The sequence below is a fragment of the Schistocerca piceifrons genome, chromosome 1 (genome assembly GCF_021461385.2).
Source record: "Schistocerca piceifrons isolate TAMUIC-IGC-003096 chromosome 1, iqSchPice1.1, whole genome shotgun sequence".
Classification (NCBI taxonomy): Eukaryota; Metazoa; Arthropoda; class Insecta; order Orthoptera; family Acrididae; genus Schistocerca; species Schistocerca piceifrons.
The window spans coordinates 337218906-337241188 of NC_060138.1; the positions used below are offsets into that span (position 1 = coordinate 337218906).

At 40.3% G+C, this 22283-nt stretch overlaps 1 protein-coding gene across 1 annotated transcript in view; it reads left to right on the top strand.

Moving 5' to 3' along the window:
• Positions 1-22283, top strand: part of LOC124797666 (guanine nucleotide exchange factor DBS-like) — a 222900-nt gene that overhangs the window by 167922 nt on the left and 32695 nt on the right. The window contains exons 17-18 of the mRNA XM_047260803.1: positions 14139-14264; positions 16542-16745. Of these exons, the coding sequence (XP_047116759.1) occupies positions 14139-14264; positions 16542-16745 (330 nt within the window). The remainder of the gene's footprint in view (positions 1-14138; positions 14265-16541; positions 16746-22283) is intronic.

Consider the following 22283-nt stretch of genomic DNA (forward strand, 5'->3'; position numbering starts at 1 on the left):
ACTGAACAATAACTAAGAGACATACAACAATGAAGCTTTGGCAGTTACACATTAAATACAGGTGTGTGTAGGGATGTCAACCGCTAAATTACATATGTTCTGGAATTTTTTGAACAGACTTGTACGTAGTCAGTGCTTCTACTGCACTTAAGTTAACTCCTCTAAAATGCAACACACAACTGATGACATATCTCTGTCTTGATGGTGTAGGTTCTTGTCAAGAGTAGCAGAAACATCACATACATATTGTCACAATGGCAGGAAGCTTTCTTGCAGAATAGCATATACTTCCATGTGGCGGGTCATTCAAAGGTCGCAGTAAGAGCACAAAAATCCCTATTTTCATTGTATTGATTTCTTATAATATATTCAAAAGAGGGGTCTTACCAAATTTGTCTCATTGAGAACTGCTGTTTGGTGGCAACAAATATCATAGTTCCATTTGAGAAAACAAAACTGATGTCTGTGTCTTGGTTATTAATGAACTTACGAGAACAGATTGCTGTTTAATGATAAAAGGCAGGCTTTCATGTCCAGTGTCTTCATTAGTTAAAACTTCCGGGCTGAAAGGCCGAGGTTGATTTGTAAAAATATTCTTCTTGACGTTTTGTTGCCAACTGTGGGCAACATCTTCTGTGGTGAGTCATCGACTGGCTGCCAGGTCGTGGAGGTTCCGTTTATATAGAGTACATAGAGGGCACTACCATATGTCACATGGGGCTGACTATAAGTCTATCTCTGACTAATGTCATTATTCTCGATCTAAGGTAATCAGTTGTCACACCGTTTGAGCAAAGTCGACCACCATATCTTTTCTGTTAATATTATTGTGATGTTTCTGAATTTCTTTAGCTTCTCTATACATGTGTGCATAATAATGCAATGTCCTGGCTAGCACACTCATCTCACTAAATGTTATTTCATGATCACCATCTTTATAAACGTGTTCCACTACAGCTGATTTGTCGGTATGTCCCAGTCAACAGTTCATTTTTGTTTGGTTAAGCGGATATTGACACTTCTTTTAGTTGTTCCAGCTACACAGAACTTTATACACTCCAGGAGTTGCTAAAGGCTGTCAAGTGTCTTTCACCAATCTTAAACACTCATTAATCTTCTTGGTGGGTCTAAAGATTGTTTCAACTTGAAACTTGGCCAGAACTTTCCCAATACGGTCCGTAATATTGCTAATAAATGGAAGAAAAACTTTTCCAGCTGACAGTTGTTGTTGCTGAATGTTGTCGGACACTTTTCTTCTGGGATGGAGTGCTCGTCTATCTCATTGTCAGCGTATCCATTTTTCTTAAAAGACATTCGCAAGTGATTTAGTTCATCTTGCAAATAAACTGGCTCACAGATTGTACTAGCTATGTCCAACAATGTTTTAATGACACCTCTCTTCTGCGCGGGGTGATTGTTCGAATCATTACGGAGATAACAGTCGATGTGTGTATCTGCCTGTTTAATTACTGATACATCCAAAAAATTAAGTTCTCTATTACTCTCTTCCTCCATAGTAAATTGTATCTTTGGATTAATACTGTTTAGGTGCACCAAGAAACCATACGTTTCCTCTTCACCGTGATTCCATACCACAAAAGGATCATCCAGATACCAATACCACATCAAAGGGCTTTTACTGACAGACTGCGGGGCCTGCTGCTCAAAAAATTCCATGAATAGATTAGCAACAGCTGGACTCAGAGGTCTGCCCATGGCCACTCCTTCGGTTTGTTGGTAAAACTCATTATCATACTGGAAATAAGTCGTGGACAGGCAGTGATGAAACAGGGCTACTATATCAGTGGGAAACATATCAGCTATGTATGAAAGAGTTTCGTCAACAGGAATCGTGGTAAACAGGGATACCACATCAAAACTGACAAGGATATCACGTGGGCTGACAGTAATCTCCTTCCGTTTTTCAATAAAGTGCATAGAATTTTTAATCTGAAAATCAGTTTTACCAATATGCAGTTGTAGCAAGGAGGTGAGATGTCTAGCCAACTCCTGAGTAGGCGATCCAATAGCACTCACTATCGGTCTCAATGGGACATTAGGCTTATGTATCTTCAGTAGCCCATATAATCTAGGAGGGTAAGCTTCTGTTTTGCATAGATATTTTTATCCTCTGTGAGAATGGTAGACTTTTTTATTAATCAATTGGTAGCTCCTAACACTTTCATTGTAGGATCCTTTTGAAGCTTTTTGTATGTGTTAGAATCCAAAAGCTCATTGATCTTCGTATGGTAGTTGTCCTCACTCTTCGTCACAACAGTAGCATTACCCTTATCAGCAGTAAGTACAAGAATACTCCTGTCTGCATTAATCTCCCATAACACCTTCTCTTCTCCTTGAGACAAATTACTGCTAGGTGGCTTAGCTTTACATAGTGTCCTGGCTGTTTCCATGCTGATTTCATCAGCAGAATGTGGTGATAAATGATGAATCCCCACCTCTATATCAGCTATAATATCATCCATGGGAACATTTGATGGAGTAATAGCAAAATATCCTCCTTTTAAGACAACAGAAATTTTTTCCTTAGATAATTCCCTTTCCAACAAATTAATAACCACACAGGAACATCTGTAACTGTTGTTGCCTGCCTGCCCTTCTGTAAATTCTCAAATTTTTTTCTTCTGCCTATTAATAGGAAAGAAGAAGGCTTAAATTTAGATAAGATATGGTGGTTGACTTTGCACCAGCGATGTGACAGTCGATTGCCTTAAGTCGAGAATAGTGGCGTTGGTTGGAGATGGACTTGTGGTCGGACCCAGGTGACGTATGGTGGTGCCCTCTATGCACTCTATAAGGATGGGACCTCCATGGCCTGTCAGCCGGTCATTGACTTACCTTGGAAGATGTTGCTCGCAATTGGCAACAAAATGTCGGAAAGAAGTAGTTTTAGAGATTGACGATGGCCTCCCGGCCCGGAAGTTTTAACTAATGGATTATTGTTTGTTTCATGAGCCCCTAGTCCCTGTTTGGCTTGGTGAAAATAGGGTGAAAGTGTCTTTAATAGGTCAAAAGTAATTTCATGTGACAAACCTCGGTGCCTCACCCTGAATATAAGACTTATATATGCGACGGTACGTAATGGTTACTGCTGAGTGTAGTTGCTCTTCAAAACAGCAGTCCATACAAGCAAACCAGCTGCGTCTTTATGTGCTGTTACTCGTACTTTAGGTACTGGGGCTATGCAGGGCTCTGTTTAAAAAGAATAGCTCGATGTAGTCATAGGGTCGACCCTCACATGTCTGCTTTCATGCCCCACAGTTAATTCGCTTCAAATAATGAGCTGTAGCTCTGATCCTGCAGTCAAATACTCTAATCACTAGGATTGCGAGTTAATGAAATAGACAGAACTACAAAATAAAAATTAAATGAATAATTTAATAACAAGGTCCTATTCTAATGTCTGTAATTGATTTAGACGACAGAGAGTTATGTTGAATATTGTTTATTCGAAAAATGACATCTCATATAAACAGGAAGTGGTCCTAAGATGGTCATTTAAAATACAGTCAATAAATACCCTTATCAAAAGCAGGAAAGTTACATTGAGAGCGTTACAAGAATGGTAACAAAATATACATTGAAGATATGCGAAAACTGTGTCATACACTAAATCATACATGAAATATTCACCAGTACAAAAACAGTTCAGAGTTCAGCATGATGATTCATAAATTAATGCACATAATTCAAAGAATATAAACACATATTCTGTCTGTTCTAAGTTCCATAAATCAAGTGGAAAAAGTTAAGAGTCCTACTATGGAGCACATTCAGATCTCTCGAAATATTAAGTCCCTTCAGAGTTAAAGTATGGTAGTAGCTGTCCACTGCCCAGAATCAATCACCTATACAATGGAATCAATCATGTTACTCTAGACAGGTCTGCTTTCTTCCAGAACTCGTGTAAAAGTGCCCAGAATTGCTCCTCTGAGCTTTTCTGTTGAAAAGTCCCAGTCTGCACTTGACACCCTTAGTGTTCCACTACTGCTTGCTTTTCCATTCCCAATAAAAATACATCCTTCTTACGTGCTACTGACATAATTTGATTCATCTTGATCACTTTCCAGCCTAAACTAAAATATTACAACAACATTTAAATAAAGAAATGTTATAAATATTCAGTCACACTCGCATCATTCACAATAATTACAAAGAAAGGTTTGTTGATAAATAAATAATTATCCTTAAATGTTATTTAAACAATTATTTATGATTTATGACTTCTTGATAGAAGCATCTTTCAGTTTTCTTTTTTGCTTATGGTGTCCACTAATTCATGTGATTGACCACTTTTAAACCTGCACAGTCTTTTAATAGCCTTCGCAGTCAACATTTAAATAAAATTGCAAAATAGTAAACTGTTCATTAAATAAATACACAAGCATGACAAAATATGAGGTATTGATGCTGTTTTCATCTGCTGTGTAAATGTGGAGAATATGATAATCTGACAAATATTGGCATAATAAAAAGGCATCGATGACATAATTAATCAAGAAATAAAATAGATGTAGACATGTAGTTTTCAGGGATTATTGCTATAGTGTCATGCTATCATCCGAGATTTCAGAGGTTCATTCATTAAATGTTTATATTCTGTGAAATATTAACTTCTTCTTCTTCTTCTTCTTCTTCTTCTTCTTCTTCTTTTTCATCTTCTTTTTTTTTTTTAAAATTTGAAATGTTGTGTCATTGAATTAGCCTCTTTTTTCTGAGACCGCAGATGTATTCAGATTCACTTTAATATGTAACTGTGATTTATTGTCAAAGTTAAAAGAGCTGTAACTTAGCCACCTGTAATATTGTCTGACACTCCGCCATTTCCTGGAGCACAAAGGTCATGCGAGTGACATCCATCCAGATCCCCAGCATTAAGACTTCCCCGTTTCCGGTGACACTGCTTGTCTCTGCACATGGCTGGCTGGAAACTGTCAACTAGCGAGGCTGGCTGTGGTGCGCCCTGTGCCCTGGGGCCACTAGCATTCAGTCATACAACAAATTCATCTCTGAAATTTCCTGGCAGATTAGGACTGTGTGCTGGACCGAGACTCGACTCGAGACCTTCGCCTTTCGTGGCCAAGTGCCCTACCAGGAAAACATCCGTGAAGTTTGGAAGGTAGTGGATGAGGTACTGGTGGAATTAGAGCTGTGAGGATGGGGCGTGAGTCGTGCTTGGGTAGCTCAGATGGTAGAGCACTTGCCCACAAAAGACAAAGGTCCCGAGTTCGAGTCTTGGTCTGGCACACATTTTTAATCTGCCAGGAAGCATCATATCAGCGCACACACCACTGCAGAGTGAAAATTCCATTCTCGGGAAATTCATCTCTTCTCAATACCAGGCCTAGATTGACGAATAACTCATCCACATATTCGTAACATTATGTATATAATTTCATGTCTCTGACAACAACAGTTAAAATAATTAGTGATGGTATCACGAAATATTATGAAGTTGTTTGTTGTGTGCAAAGGTAACTGAAGCCCGTATTTTTGTTACTTTTAAATCTCTGAGCCCTCTTTATACAAAATAAATAGAATCAACAAGTTTTATTCACCATTGATCACTTCATAATGAAATGGGCTTCGTCATCATTGTATAATACAGCATGTTTGACACCTGAGAGATTTTTTTCACATATACGATTGATATGTAGACAACATTCCATTAGAACTACTGACAGCCTTGGGAGAGCCAGTCCTGACAAAACTCTACCATCTGGTGACCAAGATATATAGTATATACTGTATAGTAATAAAGTTCACTAATGTCAATTAACAGTAGTATAGATAATAAGCGCCACAATAATGATATACACCACAGGAAGATGTCTAAGACCTAGTGTCTATAAGTTATACTATGATGTCGTATGGTGCAAACACTGTGCAATAATAATTGGATAGAGTATACAGGACATAATTGTATAAAACATAGAAGCATAATTATACAAAGCATAAACATGCCACATACTGATACAGCAGACTATGGGAAAATTTGTTACACGCTATTATCCTCCTAAGGCATCTCAAAGAATTCTATAATGTGGTAAAATGGGTGTTGTGATTGCCAGCTTTGCCATTTGATTTTAAAAATATTTAGATCCATAGATCAAACATAGATTGGTAATTTGTTGAAAATTTTGAGTAGGTTCATTTTGTGAGAATTTCCAGTTCTTGTTAAGCTATGCCTTAGTTCTGGTGTTGTGTTCATGGGCTTCTTGCCTAGCAGCAAATTCTGAAGTATTATTTTTAACGTAGAGCAGACACATATGTAAGTATAAATTTATAATTGTAAGTATTCTGAGCCTGGGAAAAGGATGACGACAGTGCTCTATGGATCCTGTTTTACACATTATAAATAGAACATATTTTTGTATTTTTAAAATATTCATGATGTGAGGGAAATGTCCCTATACAATGCGACCAAGCGACATAAGTGACTGGCAGAGTGCAAAGTATGTCACCCTAAGGTAATCCAAGCTCACTAAATCCCCTAACTTCAAAATGAGGTTTGACACCTGAGAGATTTTTTTCACATATGCGATTGATATGTAGACAACATTCCATTAGAACTACTGAAAGCCTTGGGAGAGCCAGTCCTGACAAAACTCTACCATCTGGTGAGCAAGATATATGAGACAGGCGAAATACCCTCGGACTTCAAGAAGAATATAATAATTCCAATCCCAAAGAAAGCAGGTGTTGACAGATGTGAAAATTACCGAACTATCAGTTTAATAAGTCACGGCTTCAAAATACTAACGCGAATTCTTTACAGACAAATGGAAAAACTAGTAGAAACTGGCCTCAGGGAAGATCAGTTTGGATTCCGTACAAATATTGGAACACGTGAGGCAATACTGACCCTACGACTTACCTTAGAAGCTAGATTAAGGAAAGGCAAACTTACATTTCTAGCATTTGTACACTTAGACAAAGCTTTTGACAATGTAGATTGGAATACTCTCTTTCAAATTCTAAAGGTGGCAGGGGTAAAATACAGGGAGCGAAAGGCTATTTACAATTTGTACAGAAAGCAGATGGCAGTTATAAGACTCGAGGGGTATGAAAAGGAAGCAATGGTTGGGAAGGGAGTGAGACAGGTTGTAGCCTATCACCGATGTTATTCAATCTGTATATTGAGCAAGCAATAAAGGAAACAAAAGAAAAGTTCGGAGTAGGTATTAAAATCCATGAAGAAGAAATAAAAACTTTAAGGTTCGCCGATGACATTGTAATTCTGTCAGAGACAGCGAAGGACTTGGAAGAGCAGCTGAACGAAATGGACAGTGTCTTGAAAGGAGGGTATAAGATGAACATCAACAAAAGCAAAACGAGGATAATGGAATGTAGTCGAATTAAGTTGGGTGATGCTGAGGGAATTAGATTAGGAAAGTAGTAAAGGAGTTTTGCTATTTGGGGAGCAAAATAACTGATGATGGTTGAAGTAGAGAGGATATAAAATGTAGACTGGCAATGGCAAGGAAAGCGTTTCTGAAGAAGAGAAATTTGTTAACATCGAGTATAGATTTAAGTGTCAGGAAGTCGTTTCTGAAAGTATTTGTATGGAGTGTAGCCATGTATGGAAGTGAAACATGTACGAAAAATAAGAAGAGAATAGAAGCTTTTGAAATGCGGTGCTACAGAAGAATACTGGAGATTAGATAGGTAGATCACATAACTATTGAGGAGGTATTGAATAGGATTGGGGAGAAGAGAAATTTGTGGCACAACTTGACTAGAAGAAGGGATCGGTTGGTAGGACATGTTCTGAGGCATCAAGGGATCACCAATTTAGTATTGGAGGGCAGCGTGGAGGGTAAAAATCGTAGATGGAGACCAAGAGATGAATACACTAAGCAGATTCAGAAGGATGTAGGTTGCAGTAGTTACTGGGAGATGAAGAAGCTTGCACAGGATAGAGTAGCGTGGAGAGCTGCATCAAACCAGTCTCAGGACTGAAGACAACAACAACAACAACAACAACAACAACAACATGTTCCTCCCAGCAGAGTGTGGCATCAGTATAAATATGTGTAAAAGTTTTAATGGCTTATTTTCTATTTCATTAGACATTCCCATAGCAGTTGTTGGGTTTTATTGGGATTACACAGGAGTTATTAGCTGCAAACCAGTTCAAGAATGTATCAAGAATTTCTGTTGCTATCCGATTCAGATCTGAGATTCTTTGATGTGTGGTAAGTAGCGTTGTATCATCAGCATAACATATGTCAGAATGAGCTGTGTTCTTAGCCAATCATTGACTGCTGCAATGAAGGGGAAGGTTTCGAAATAGATCCTTGTGGAACACCTGTGCTGATTTCCATTAAGGAGAAATTTACATTTGTGACTGAGACAAATTGTTTTCTGTTGCTTAAATAAGAATGCATCACCACTAATTTGCTCCCATGCAACCTGTAAAACTCCAGCTTCCGTATTAGTATGTCAACAGGAATGCAATGGAATGCTTTGCTTAGGTTGCATAATAGCTATTGTACCAAGTTTTCTAGTCAATAGCTGTTAAAGTGTGATCCAAAATTCCTGGAACTTGCAAAAACCAAACTAACTGGTACATAGGTGGTAGTGTTTTTCAAAGTAGCTGCTTATTTGTGAGTGCATAGCAGTGCCTCAAATATCTTTGAAAATATTGGCACATTTGAGACTGCTCTGTAGCTTTGGGGAAGCTTGTTCCCTTTTTAAAAAACTGAGATAACTTTTACCACCTTGAGTGTGTCTAGATATACTCCAAATTCTACACATTTATTAAAAATAAAAGCTAATGGTGTGGAGACTGTGTGTATTGTCTTATTTTAATGGTGTAGTTCGAAAACCAGTAGCAGTCCATACTTTGAGAATTTGAAAATTTGGAAACCGCTTTTATAATATCAGCAGATGTGATATTACTCCATTGAAATATTTGGTCACTAGGCAGTGGGGCTCCAGTCAGGTCCATTGCTGATGAACTTGTTGCTTTAAGATTGTTTCCTATTTCTTTAACTGGGTATAGAAAGTAGTGATTTAATTCCTCATCTGTCAGACATGTTTGTGTGCATTTTGGTGTGTCCTTATTGTTTGCCATTCTGCCATACATTTATTGGGGGCACTGCCAGTGTTTTTACCAAGAGGAGCTTAGTATTGTAGAATTTTTTGCACATAAGATAGGACTTATAAATGTCTCTCTTTGTTCTGTCCTGTGGGTCCAGGCATGCTTCTGTATTTGGTACAGTATGAGCATGTTGTTTCTCTGGTTCCTGTGAGCTCTTCAGGAAAGCAGTACAGCCTTTTATTTTTGGGTACAGTTGGAGATCTACTTTCCTTTTTTTTTCTACTGGGGAATAAGAATACCATAAATCTGTATCTCTCTTAAATCGAACAATGGAAAATCAAGGATGGAATGTAACAATACCAGAAAGTTGCTACTCACCATATAGCGGAGATGCTGAGTCACGATAGGCACAACAAAAAGACTCACACAGTTGTGGCTTTCGGCCATTAAGGCCTTTGTCAGCAGTAGACAAGCATGCGCGCACGCGCGCGCGCGCGCACACACACACACACACACACACACACACACACACACACACACACACACACACACACACACGGTCATGCAAATGCAACTTGCACACCTGTCTGCGGTCTCGGAGAGCTGAAGCTGCACTGCGAGCGGCAGCACCAGTGCATGATGGGAGTGGGGAGGAGGCTGGGACGGGGATGGGGAGGTATAGTGTGGTGGGAGTGGCGAACAGGGAAGTGTTGCAATTTGGACGGAGGGTGGGAGAGGAGAGGGGGGAGGGGGGTGCCGGAGGGGAGAGAAATAAAAAGAAATTAAAAGACTGGGTGTGGTGGTGAAATGATGGCTGTGTAGTGCTGGAGTGGAAACGGGGAGGGAGCTGGATGGGTGGGGGCAGTGACTAGCGAGGGTTGGGGCCAGGAGGGTTGCGGGAATGTGGGATGTATTGCAGGGATGTGTCTCACCTGCGCAATTCAGAGGGGCTGGTGTTGGTGGGGAGGATCCGTATGGCACGGGCTGTGAAGCGGTCATTGAGATGGGGGATGTCATGTTGGACGGCGTCTTCAGCAGCAGGGTGGTCCATTTGTTTTTTGGCCATGGTCCATCTGGGGCCGTTCATGCGGACAGACGGTTTGTTTGTTGTCGTGCCTACATAGAATGCAGCACAGTGGGTGCAGCTTGGCTTGTAAATCACGTGACTGGTTTCACGGGTGGCCCTGCATTTGATGGGATGGGTGATGTTGGTGACCGGACTGGAGTGGGTGGTGGTGGGAGGATGTATGGACAGCTCTTGCATCTGGGTCTATTGCGGGGGTGTAAGTCATGAGGTGGGGGACTGGGAGCAGGGGTTGTGTAAGGATAGACAAGTGTATTGTGTAGGTTCGCTGGATGGTGGAATACCACGGTAGGAGGAGTGGGAAGGATAGTGGGCAGGACATTTTTCATTTCAGGGCACAACGAGAGGTAATCAAAACCCTGGCGGAGAATGTAATTCAGTTGCTCCAGTCCCAGATGGTACTGTGTTATGAGGGGAATGCTCCTCTGTTGCTGGACTGTGGGGCTTTGGGAGGTGGTGGGAGACTGGAAAGACAAGGCATGGGAGATTTGTTTTTGTACCAGGATGGGAATATAATTACGGTCAGTGAAGGCTTCAGTGAGACCCTCAGTATGTTTTGAGAGGGACTGCTCGTCACTGCAGATGTGATGACCACGGGTGGCTAGGTTGTACGGAAGGGTCTTCTTGGTATGGAATGGGTGGCAACTGTCAAAGTGGAGGTATTGCTGGTGGTTAGTAGGTTTGATATGGACGGAGGTACTGATGTAGCCATCTGTGAGGCGAAGGTCAACATCTAGCTAACTCTGTACAGACGTTTTTACCAAAACAACAATGCCAAAACTGCACAAATTGGCCTAATACAACATGCAAAGTTACAAAATCCAGTTTACTTTTTGAATACATCATTGTTCTTCTACATTAGAAGACAAACTTTTACTGTATTAAGACAGTACTGTTAATTCAGACAATTTGTTAGTCAGTCTTTGAGAATGGTGAGAGTAGGGAAATTGGCCTGCAGTTTTCAGTGCTTTCAACATCATATATCTTTACCAGGGGCACAACTTGTACATACTTTAAATACTCTGAAAAATTTCCTGAACTAATACATTTGTTTATTATGTGTGTTAATTGAGTTTGTATGGTGTCTATGCGTGCCTTCAGAACAGAGTTGCATACCTCATCTAGGGCTGCTTTTTCTTATTTTTTAGTTTTTGTATTGTGTCCTTTACTTCTTGCTCTGTTGTGTAATAAAACATCATTGTGCTGGATGTATAATTCATTCTTGGTGCTACACTTTCATAGAGAAACTTTGTTGCAGCTTCTCTGTAATACCTGAAAAATAGTCATTTACAAAATGTCCTAGTTCTTACGGATTTTCTATTTATCTACTCCCATCTTTCATTTGTATGTTGTTGTACTAACCTGCCTTTTTTGGTTCCTTGTTTTAGGATGTTCCTTGCTACATACCTCTTATTTTTGCATTATATATAATTCTTTCATTAAATGGTTTTTCCTAGCAAACAGTACCCTCCTGTATATATATTTTTTGTAATTTTTCTACTGATTTAAGCACTCTGAATTAGTAAATTATATTTGTAAAGAATTGGGGTATCTAAGAGTTTCAGAGGACTTTATAATAGTTGCTGTTACCTATTTACTTTTCTTAGCTGGTGCTGCTGAAGTGCTGCATGTGAAAACAGGAGTTGACCTTGTGTGGCCCCATTTCCACACACTCTTTTGTTACTGAGTAGCTCCAACAATCTTACCTTACCTTACCTTCGCAGCCCTCTTGCAGTAGAGGCAATGCATAGTGAAACTCTTTTCTTCCAGTAGTCACAGGTGGCACCAGTGCAATGTGTGCCTGATCAGTAGTCATCGGCACCTATCCAGCCCCACATTAAGACACTGTATAGTACTGTCCAAATGAAGATTATGAAACTGGAACGACTTGACCATGGACACATTTGTCCTGCCAATTAAGGATGTTATCTTGTTCACATCACCAGCTGCTCCACCCACAGTTACTACCTGATTATCTTTAGGTAAATCCATACATAAAAGCCTTAAATCCTCTTTCTTCCTAACATTATCAGTGCTTCGATGTTTCCTAGTCATGGGCAGAGACTGCTGCCCATTTCCTACCTCTCCTCCTGCCTGAGTCTCCTCTCCACTTGTCTCTGGCATTTCCATCAAAAGTGTCAGACCATTCCTTCCTCCTCCCAGCCTTCCTATCAGCTGTCATTTCCCAACTGCCACTCTCCTCACAGTGTGCCTTCATCCTCAGTAGCTCTTTGCTTTCTGCCTTCGATTGCAGTTCAAGGGCCCAGACATACTTTCCTCGATCCTCTATCGTGATTTAGCTACAGCATATCTTGAAGTTCCAAGAGAGGGCCTCTGTGACTTCCTTGGTGTGCTCCCCACTACATTCATCCCAATGAAACTATCTATTACAGCCCTCACAATAAATCTAACTACTGACTTTCGTACTAACTCGCCACTGTTTTTATAGTTATACAGTTTTGGAACATACAGCAGTATTTCAGTCTGCCGATAGTGTCTGATGCAACTGTCTATGCTGAGGGATGAAAGATGAAAACTTCTACTAATAAATCCTGTGTGGTTTTAATGGATATTAGCAGCTGCACTTGAAGTCAGTGTATTTGTGGTTCTTATATATATGCTATTGTGTATTACATGAAATATCTGCATTTAACAGTGCGTAAAGTTCTTGGAATTGTGCATCCCATCTATAACAGAAGTGATATACAAGAAAAATCTTCTTTACTCTAAGAAAAATCTTCTTTACTCTTGATTATCACTTAGAATTTTGTGGTCTCCTCGAATATTAGTATTGACATACTTCAAATAGGTGGGGAGCCCATTTTACACATGCTACTTCCTGATCAAAATCAACTACTTGAAGTGTGTGCACCTTTCGTGCCTGAATGTCAATCGGCAACCAACCACAACGTGAGTGCCTATGGTGTGAATGATCTATAGATTGTGGTGAGTGTGGAGTTCTAAATTTCTGAGTACGCTGCACACTGCACATGCACAGAGACAAGGACTCTGGTGGCATCTGCTAACATCAGAAGTTATAACCTATTCTGGATGAGTTCACTTCTATTGCAGAAACTGACTTTGTGCTTCCATGGTTTATTAATCTTTGTGACACATTGAGAAGCTACACAAGGCCCTGGTATTTTTTTCTACTAATATTCTCCTACAAGAGAGACGAAATATCTGAAAGCAAAAAGTATTTATATTTCACAAAGAAAAAAAACCTATACTATGCAAAAATAAGAATGTAAACAGATAAATATGTTTTAATGAAAATTATTTCAACAGTGAAACTTTCAGATTTCTTGGATGAGAAAAACATTTTTTGTTGTTATTTAGCACTTAGCAAGAAAACAATACACAAAGGATAAAGCAAAAAGGCACTATTTATTCTGTTCTACCTATTGTCTGACATATTTGGAAGTACATATTTTCTTGAGCAAATACATGCATATGTTCTGAAATGTTTGGATGACACTTTTCTTATTCTGTCAGTTCTCAGGAGTGTAGAGAATTTACCATGTGACCGTTAACAAGAACTTCCACTATGAATTTGGCTTTGGTCATTAACAAACTCTATTGCCATTGCTTGTTCCTTAATTTTATTACTGTAATTGGATTTTTCTATTTAAAGGATAATCCCTCATAACCTCATTTTCACCAATCAGATGCTAAACTCCACAGCAGACAGCTCACACAACACTGGCAATTTTGGCATTCATCTGTAAATGAAAGCAACCACTCATAGCAGACAAGACTCAGGGAATAGAATGCCAGGGGTGCTAAAGTAGGTGCACTTGTCTCGAGTAGTCAATTCAGATAAGAAAGTCGATTGTGTAAAGATACTTTTAAAGTGACTAGACAGGGCCTAAAAAGAGTGCTCCATAAACTTTGATAGATTTATTTGTTGAAAAGATAGGTAAAAAAAATGAAAACATGTTGGATATCTGTTCATCACCTTGTAATTTTCCATTGATCTCTCTTTCACAGGACCTAATACACTACAGTGAAGATGGCAAATGTGGTAGAGAACTTCAGGAAGCACTTGATGGTATGCTGATTGTGCTCAAGTGTGTGAATGACAGTATGCACCAAATTGCAATAACTGGATTTTGGGTAAGTATTTCTGCTGAACTTTAATATAACTTAATGTGTTACTTTTTTATTGATGTAGTAGATGAAATGCAAATGACATTTGTTATTACAGTGTCAGTTTTCCTAAACTGAAGTACAACTGTGACAAGGAAAAAGTGTGTGAGGAGCAGTAAACAATCTTTACTGCTAAGCACAACATATTATCTGTGTATATAAGGAACAGTATTGGCAGTAATGCAGCAATTATAAAATGAGAAATGAGGACGCATTATCTACTTGAGAAAGCAATTCTGCTCTATACTGAGACGAAAGGTTTTGTTAGTGTACAGCTTAGGATTATGGTTGTGTCAAGTTGTTGCCTGGAAGATCTAATACTTCAGTTATAAAGTGCATTTAGGAATGTAGAGTGAATTCAGAAAACAGATATATTACTGATGATGACTTTTCAGTGCTGTAACTCTCAAAAGCTTGAGTGTGTAAAACAGCAGTTGTGAAGCGACATTCTTATTATCAGTTGATTGAGAGTGACAATTTGGATTGATGAGAATGCTTAAAAGTAATGTGCCAAGCAAGTTTTCATTCTAGTAGTGGAATTCTTTATGTTAAGTGAGAATGTATTGAATATAATGGCTTGAATACAGCTGGCACTTTCAGTGGAGTGTCAGAATGTCGTTGGAGGAATGGCAGCTCATTCTTCCTCAAGAGCTACAACCAGAGAAGGTAGTGATGATGTATGCTGAGATCTGGAGCCAGCCAGCATTGTAACTGATTCCAGAGGTTCTGACATATGATTTAACAATCAACAGCTGTATGAAATATTGTTCCAAATTATTCACTGAATATGAATTTCACGTCACCATCTGCAATGGGTATAGATATATTGTTCAGTTGTGACAAACGAAAATTTGTGCCAGACAAGAACTCAAACCTGGGTTTCCTGCAATGGGTATAGATATATTGTTCAGTTGTGACAAACGAAAATTTGTGCCAGACAAGAACTCAAACCTGGGTTTCCTGCTTATTGTGAGCAGTCGCTTTAACCACTTCTGTTGTCCGTGCACGCTTCCCAGCCTTTTCCAAACCTTTACGTTTCACCACAAGGAATCAAAACCTTGTCTTGTAACACTATTTGATAGGTGATGTCATATGGTTTTTTACAACGATGCTCCACAGTGCCTGTTCATCAGTGCGTGAGTTCTGCCTGTTCTTGATTTAACTGTGATTGTTTTGTCATGCTTCAACTTCACAGTTCCATCACCAACAGTTGACGTGGGCAGCTTTAGAAGGGTAGAAATGTCACTGATGGATGTGTTATGCAGGTGATATTCCATGAGCTGTCCAAGTTCAAAGCCACTAAACTCTCCTGACCTATCCATTCTGCTATTATTGCTTCTCTACTGACAACACAGTACTCCCCACCTTCTTATTATAGTGGTAGATCCATCACTTTTGACGTCTAGTGGTCAATTTTTCATTACTTGGGGATGTACACCATACTTTTGATTATATATGATAGATCACTAGTCACTAAATAGAGGAGGTACTGAATAGTGGACTGGTGGATAGGCATGTAGTAAAGATGAAACATTTCTTTCCTTCTGGGCAAAGCCCTGCTTTCAAGCTAACAAACTTCCACATAGCCCATGCTGTTCTAGATGTGTAGACCTTAAGCATACTGGGAGAGGGGCTGCTTGTCACCCCAGATGTGATACTTGTGAGTGTCCAGACTGTATTGAATGGGAAGTACTTGCTAATTTGAAATGGGTGCTAGTTGTCACAATAAAAGGTATTTCAGGTAATTGGTAGCTTGAATGTAAATGAAGGCTCTTATGTAGCCACTAGTGAGATGATTAACATCGACTAAGGTTGCTCACTGAGTAAAGGAGGACCAAATAAAATAAATGAAGCAAGAGGTGTTGAGGTTCTGTTGGAATAATGACAGGATGCCCTTAACATGGATCATGACCGTAAAGATGTCATAAGTGAAACTGAACATGGTGAGTTATTTAGGTTTATGAGTGGCTTGTAAGAATTCCTCGAGACAATTTAATAAAAACTGGTGTAATATAGTTTCATGTTTTGTGCCCGTGACAATGCTGTGCATTAATTTTTTGTTCATACTTTCAACAGAGTAGTAGTTGCATGTAAGAATGTAGTTGGCCTTGGTTATTATGCAAATAGTATTTATATCCAAAGGTACTGCTTCCCCAGTAGACTGGTATCGTTCAAACTGTGTATCAATAATATAACATGTTATGTTTTGTGGATTCTGTTGTATGTCGTTATTTTTTGTTGCAGGGGGATTTGAGTGACCAAGGAGAGTTACTAATGCAGGGCTCATTCTCTGTCTGGACAGAAAGCAAGAAAGACAGGCTACGAGAACTACGCCTCAAACCTATGCAGAGACACATCTTCTTATATCAGAAGGCTATGCTTTTCTGTAAAAAGATTACCAAAGAAGGCCAGAATAAAGCTGAATATCATTTCAAACGATATTTGAAGGTAATGAATGTTTGTATAGTACTTCTACCATATGGAAAATATAATTAGGTGCCTTTTCTCTGAGGAAGTCTTGTGTGGCAGTGCAACAGAAGTCAGCCAAGATTGACTTCTGCTAGGTGTCAACTTTAGTTAGAAAACAGTACAGTTCACAGTTCGTTGTAGACTAGTATTTTGTAATTTGGAGCAACAAGATTCATGGTTTTGTTATATAAAAGTATTTAAGTGATTATTACATCAGTGTGTTGTCTGTGTTTTTATTGAAACTCTGATGCACGTTTGTTTTATATGCTGACTGCCCTGTGAAAGGCAGGAATCACTTGCAACACCCCTGTCCAAAGCGCTAAGTCATACTGTGCATACAATAGATGCGTATGAGCCAATATCATATTGTTGTAGAACAACAAAAGATGAGGAGGAGTGGCTCCATATGGGAAAACCCTTGTTTAGTCCCTGTCCTTACACATTAGTTAATATTATGCGGGAAAGGTTTTTCATTACCTTGTAATGACATTGGATCTAGAATTACAAAACCTAGTAGTGTGGACAGTAAATGACATTAGGAAATATCAATATTCTGTAGTGCTGCTTGAGGACATCAATAATTGTTGCTGTTTAGCTTTGGCTTATTTAACACAGTAACATTCCTATTAGGGATTCAAGGTCATTGTTGTGACCGTAGTAACTGAATGCTACTACTTTTAATTCAGCACAAACATCCTCAGTATCAGGATAGTGTTTCCCTACTATAGTCCCATGAAGGTGACTGATTACATGCTTGCTAATTAAACATTTTTCAATATTATGAGAAGGAAAGCTGCTACTCACAATATAGTGGAGATGCTGAGTCGCAGATAGGCACAAAAAAAAAAAAAAAATAATAAATTCACACTTAAAGCTTTTGCCCAATGGCCTTTGTCAACAATAGACTCATACGCACACACACACACACACACACACACACACACACACAAATGCAACTCGCACACACGACTGCTGTCTCAGGAAACTGAAACCACACTGCAAGCAGTGCTGCAGGTTGGGCGGGGAAGAGGTGGGAAGGGGTGGGGGAGTAGTGGAAAAGGAGAGACATAGAAAGGAATAAATAAAAAGGAACATAGAGAAAAAATAAAGTAATAAAATAAATAAAAAATAAATAAATAAAGGCTGGGTGTGGTGGTGGAATGACGGCTGTGCAGTGCTGGAATGGAAGCAGGGAAGGGGCTGGATGGGTGAGGACAGCGATTAATGAAGGTTGAGGCCAGGATGGTTATGGGAACAGAGGACGTATTGCAGGGAAAGTTCCCACCTGCGCAATTCAGAAAAGCTGGTGTTGGTGGGAAGGAACCATATGGCACAGGCTGTGAAGCAGTCATTGAAATGAAGGATATAATGTGTGGTAGCCTGTTCAGCAACAGGGTGGTCCACTTGTTTCTTGACCTTAGTTTGTCGGTGGCCATTCATGCGGACAGACAGCTTGTTGGTTTTCATGCCTACGTAGAATGCAGCACAGTGGTTGCTGCTTAGCTTGTAGACCACATCACTGGTTTCACAGGTAGCTCTGCCTTTAATGGGATAGGTGATGTTAGTGACCGGACTGGAGTAGGTGGTGGTGGGAGGATGTATGGGACAGGTCTTGCATCTAGGTCTATTACAGGGGTATGAGCCATGAGGTAAGGGATTGGGAGCCGGGGTTGTATAAGGATGGACGAGTATATTTTGTGGGTTTGGTGGCCAGTGGAGTGCCACTGTGGGAAGGATGGAAGGATAGTGGGCAGGCAATTTTCCATTTTCAAGGCATGACGAGAGGTAATCGAAACCCTGGCGGAGAATGTAATTCAGTTGCTCCAGTTCTGGGTGGTACTGAGTTACAAGGAGACTGCTCCTCTGTGGCCGGACAATGGGGCTTTCGGAAGTGGTGGGAGACTGGAAAGGAAATACACGGGTGATTTGTTTTTGTACAAGGTTGGGAGGATAATTACGGTCAGTGAAGGCTTCAGTGAGACCCTCGGTATATTTTGAGAGGGACTGCTCGTCATTGCAGATGTGGTGACCATGGGTGGCTAAGCTGTACGGAAGGGACTTCTTGGTATGGCAGCTGTCAAATCGGAGGTATTGCTGGTGGTTATTAGGTTTGATATGGACAGAGGTTCTGATGTAGTCATCTTTGACATGGAGGTCAGCATCTAGGAAGGTGGCTTGTTATGTTGAGTAGGATAAGGTGAAGCAAATGGGAGAGAAGTTGTTGAGGTTCTGGAGGAATATGGATAGGGTGTCCTCACCTTTGATCCTGATAGCAAAGATGTCATCAATGAATCTGAACCAGGTGAGGGGTTTAGGATTCTGGGTGTTAGGAAGCATTCCTATAGATGGCCCATGAATAGGTTGGCATAGGATGGTGCCATGTGGGTGCCCATAGACGTACCTCAGATTTGTTTGTAGGTAATGCCTTCAAAGGAGAAGTCATTGTGGGTGAGGATATAGTTAGGAAGGAGGTTGTTGGTTTGGAATCCATTGGGTGTTGGGAAAGGTAGTGTTCAATAGCAGTAAGGCCATGGGCATTAGGAATGTTAGTATACAGGGAGGTGGCATCCAATAGTGACGAGCAGGGCAGCGTGTGGTAAAGGTGCAGGAACTGTGGAGAGTCAGTGGAGGAAATGGTTGGTATCTTTTATATAGGAGGGTATGTTCCAGGTAATAGGTTGAAGGTGTTGGTCTAAGAGAGCAGAGATTCTCTCAGTGGGGCCACAGTAACTAGCCACAATGGGGTGTCCTGGGCGGTTAGGTTTATGGACTTTAGGAAGCATGTAGAAGGTAGGAGTGTGGGGAGTGGTAGGTGTGAGTAGATAGATGGACTCTGGGGACAGGTTCTGGGATGGGCCTAAGGATTTGTGTAGTGACTGGAGATCCTGCTGGATTACTGGAATAGGGTCACTGTGGCAAGGTTTGTAGGTGGAAGTATCTGACAGCTGGCGGAGTCCTGCCAGGTAATCCTTGCAGTTCAGAACAACAATGGTGGAGCCTTTGTCTGCAGGTAGGATTATAATGTCAGGATTAGTTTTTAGATGGCTGACTGCAGTTCTTTCTGTGGATATAAGGTTAGTCTGCATGTTGAGGGATTTGGGGAATGATGGTGAGGCAAGGTTTGAGGTTAAGAAACTTTGTAAAGTTAACAGGGGGTGGTTTGGGGCAGTGGTGGTGGATCATGGTTGGATGGAGGAGTGGACTTAGTTAGGCAAGGTTCAATATTGGGCTTTGGTTGAGTCTGATTGGTAGGGCTGGTGGCGAAAAAGTGTTTCCACTGGGAGAAGGAGAGAAGGTATTTAACAAGTCCTGCATTATTGAATTTGAGAGTGGGGCAAGAGGTGAGGCCTTTGGAAAGGACTGATATTTCTGTGGGGCTAAGGCTTCTGGAGGAAAGGTTTATGACTGTGTTGCAGGTCTGTTTAGGTTCTGGATTCTGTGTGGTGGTGGGAGGGAGTTTTGGAGGGTGGGATAAGTGTAGTAGGTCTGTGAGATACGGTTTGTCCACTATGAAGGTTTGGAGGTTGTTGTAGAGGTGGTGGACAGTGGTACTCCGAGGTTGGAGTAGAAAGTGAGCAGGATGAAGAGCTTTTTGAGGTGGCATCTTGCATGTTGCTCAAATTCCTGCAGGTAAAGAGTTTCAGTGTGTGTTATGGGTTCCAAGAAGAATGGAATTGCATAGCAGGAGAATCTTGCAGATGGAGAGAAGGTACTGAAGGAGATTTGGGTTTGGTTGATACGCTTTTGCAGGACTATGTTGGTGAGGGCTAAGTGTTTCCAACTGGCTTCATTAGCATTTTGCTTCCTTGCTTGACAGCATGTGTATTTGGTTGGTGCATGTCTGTTTGTCCCCCTGACATTCTGTCATGGCACCATGGCAATCCCATACAAAATCATAGTGAGAGGGTGTCTAGTTGAGTGTTTGCCATGTTGATATCTGTAGACTGGTTTGACGTGGGAGCCACAAGGTCCACTTCCATTTTCCATTGGTTCATAACAGGCTGGATGTGTATGGGACCCAGTGTTGGTGGGGGCAGCTGCTGGCTGCGTCAGGAGGTCTCTCAGAAGGCTGGCTGCATATAGGTCTTATGATTGTATAAAGTAAAATAGGAGTACTGCGTGTATGTGTGTCACTGCAGTGTGGCCTGATTTTTTATTTTTATGGCGTATTTTGATTGCATTTGAACATTTAATCTTAAACATAACTTTTGCTGAGCTGTTCTGTGACTGTGCTTGGTTCCCATGTCTTTTTCCACACTTTTATCTGAAATGATTACTGAGTAACTCAGTTGAAAAGTTTGTTTCAACTGTTGTCGAGGCTTGGCATGTGGATGCACAAATGGCTTTAAACTTGACATCAATTTTCAACGTGATCTCCCACGGAGTTCCTCCATTCCAGATTGTGCATCGTGTCGACTGGCTCTGTACTGAGAGAGAAAGGACAATAAAACATTGTCTTTATTGTACTGTTGAAAGAGCTTCATTGTGTGTGTCTCGAAAGTTTGTACAAATCATTCAGGGAGTACATTGGCCTCAGAATGAAATGGTGTAGTCCTGAAGTGTGAAATGCTGTTGGTTTTACGAAATAATTGAAATTCCTAAAAAGAAATTATGTGCCATTGTCAGTGACAATAGATTTTGGCAGTCCTTCAATAGAGAAGACTAGACAAAGACGTAGACAAAGCCTGAATAGTCTTTGTGGAAGATATCAATGACGTGTATCACAATTGGAAATTTGGAGAAAGCATCGATGAGGATGAGCCAGTAGCTTCTGAAAAAATGCTCCTGCAAAATCAATATGCAGACATGACAAAGGTTCTGAGGCTTCTGGCCATGGAGAATACAGTCAAGGCAGAGCTGACTGGTATTTTTGACAAAAATGGTATCTAGCCAAAATAGTTTCAGTGTCAGTATTCTTCCATTTGCTCTCTGACAGTGCAGTAGATATGAACTATGCCCTAATGGCATTGATATAGCATCTGTAGTACCTGAAAACTATTAACTGTAGGAATAACTACTCTTGTCTTGCCTTGCCTGATTCTGAATGAACCAAAATGACACTGTTGTACACTGTTAGTACAAGCCTCACATTCCAGTAAGATATAATCTGTAGTTGATTAAGTAACTTCTTATCATTAGGCCACTCCATTTGAATACAGTGTTTCATGTTAGGCAAAACAGGGTCTATAGATACAAGTTTGTCAGTTAAATTTGAGTTTTCCTGGGAAAGTTTCCATTGGGTGTTGACAGCTGATATCCATTGGAAAACAAACATAAGCTGAAGACTCAAACTTTTTGTCTTGTCCTATTAGCAGACACACAAGCCAATCCGTGTTTGCATGTTGTGCTGTGGACTTGAAAGTAATTTCGTAGTTACAATTCAACAGAAGCAGCACCCAGCAATACAGACATGGAGCAGTTTGCGTAGGAACATCACTGTTTGATCCAATATAGCCAATGAAGGTTTGTGGTCTGTGTACACAAATGTACATCCCTAAATGTAATAAAGAAATTTCT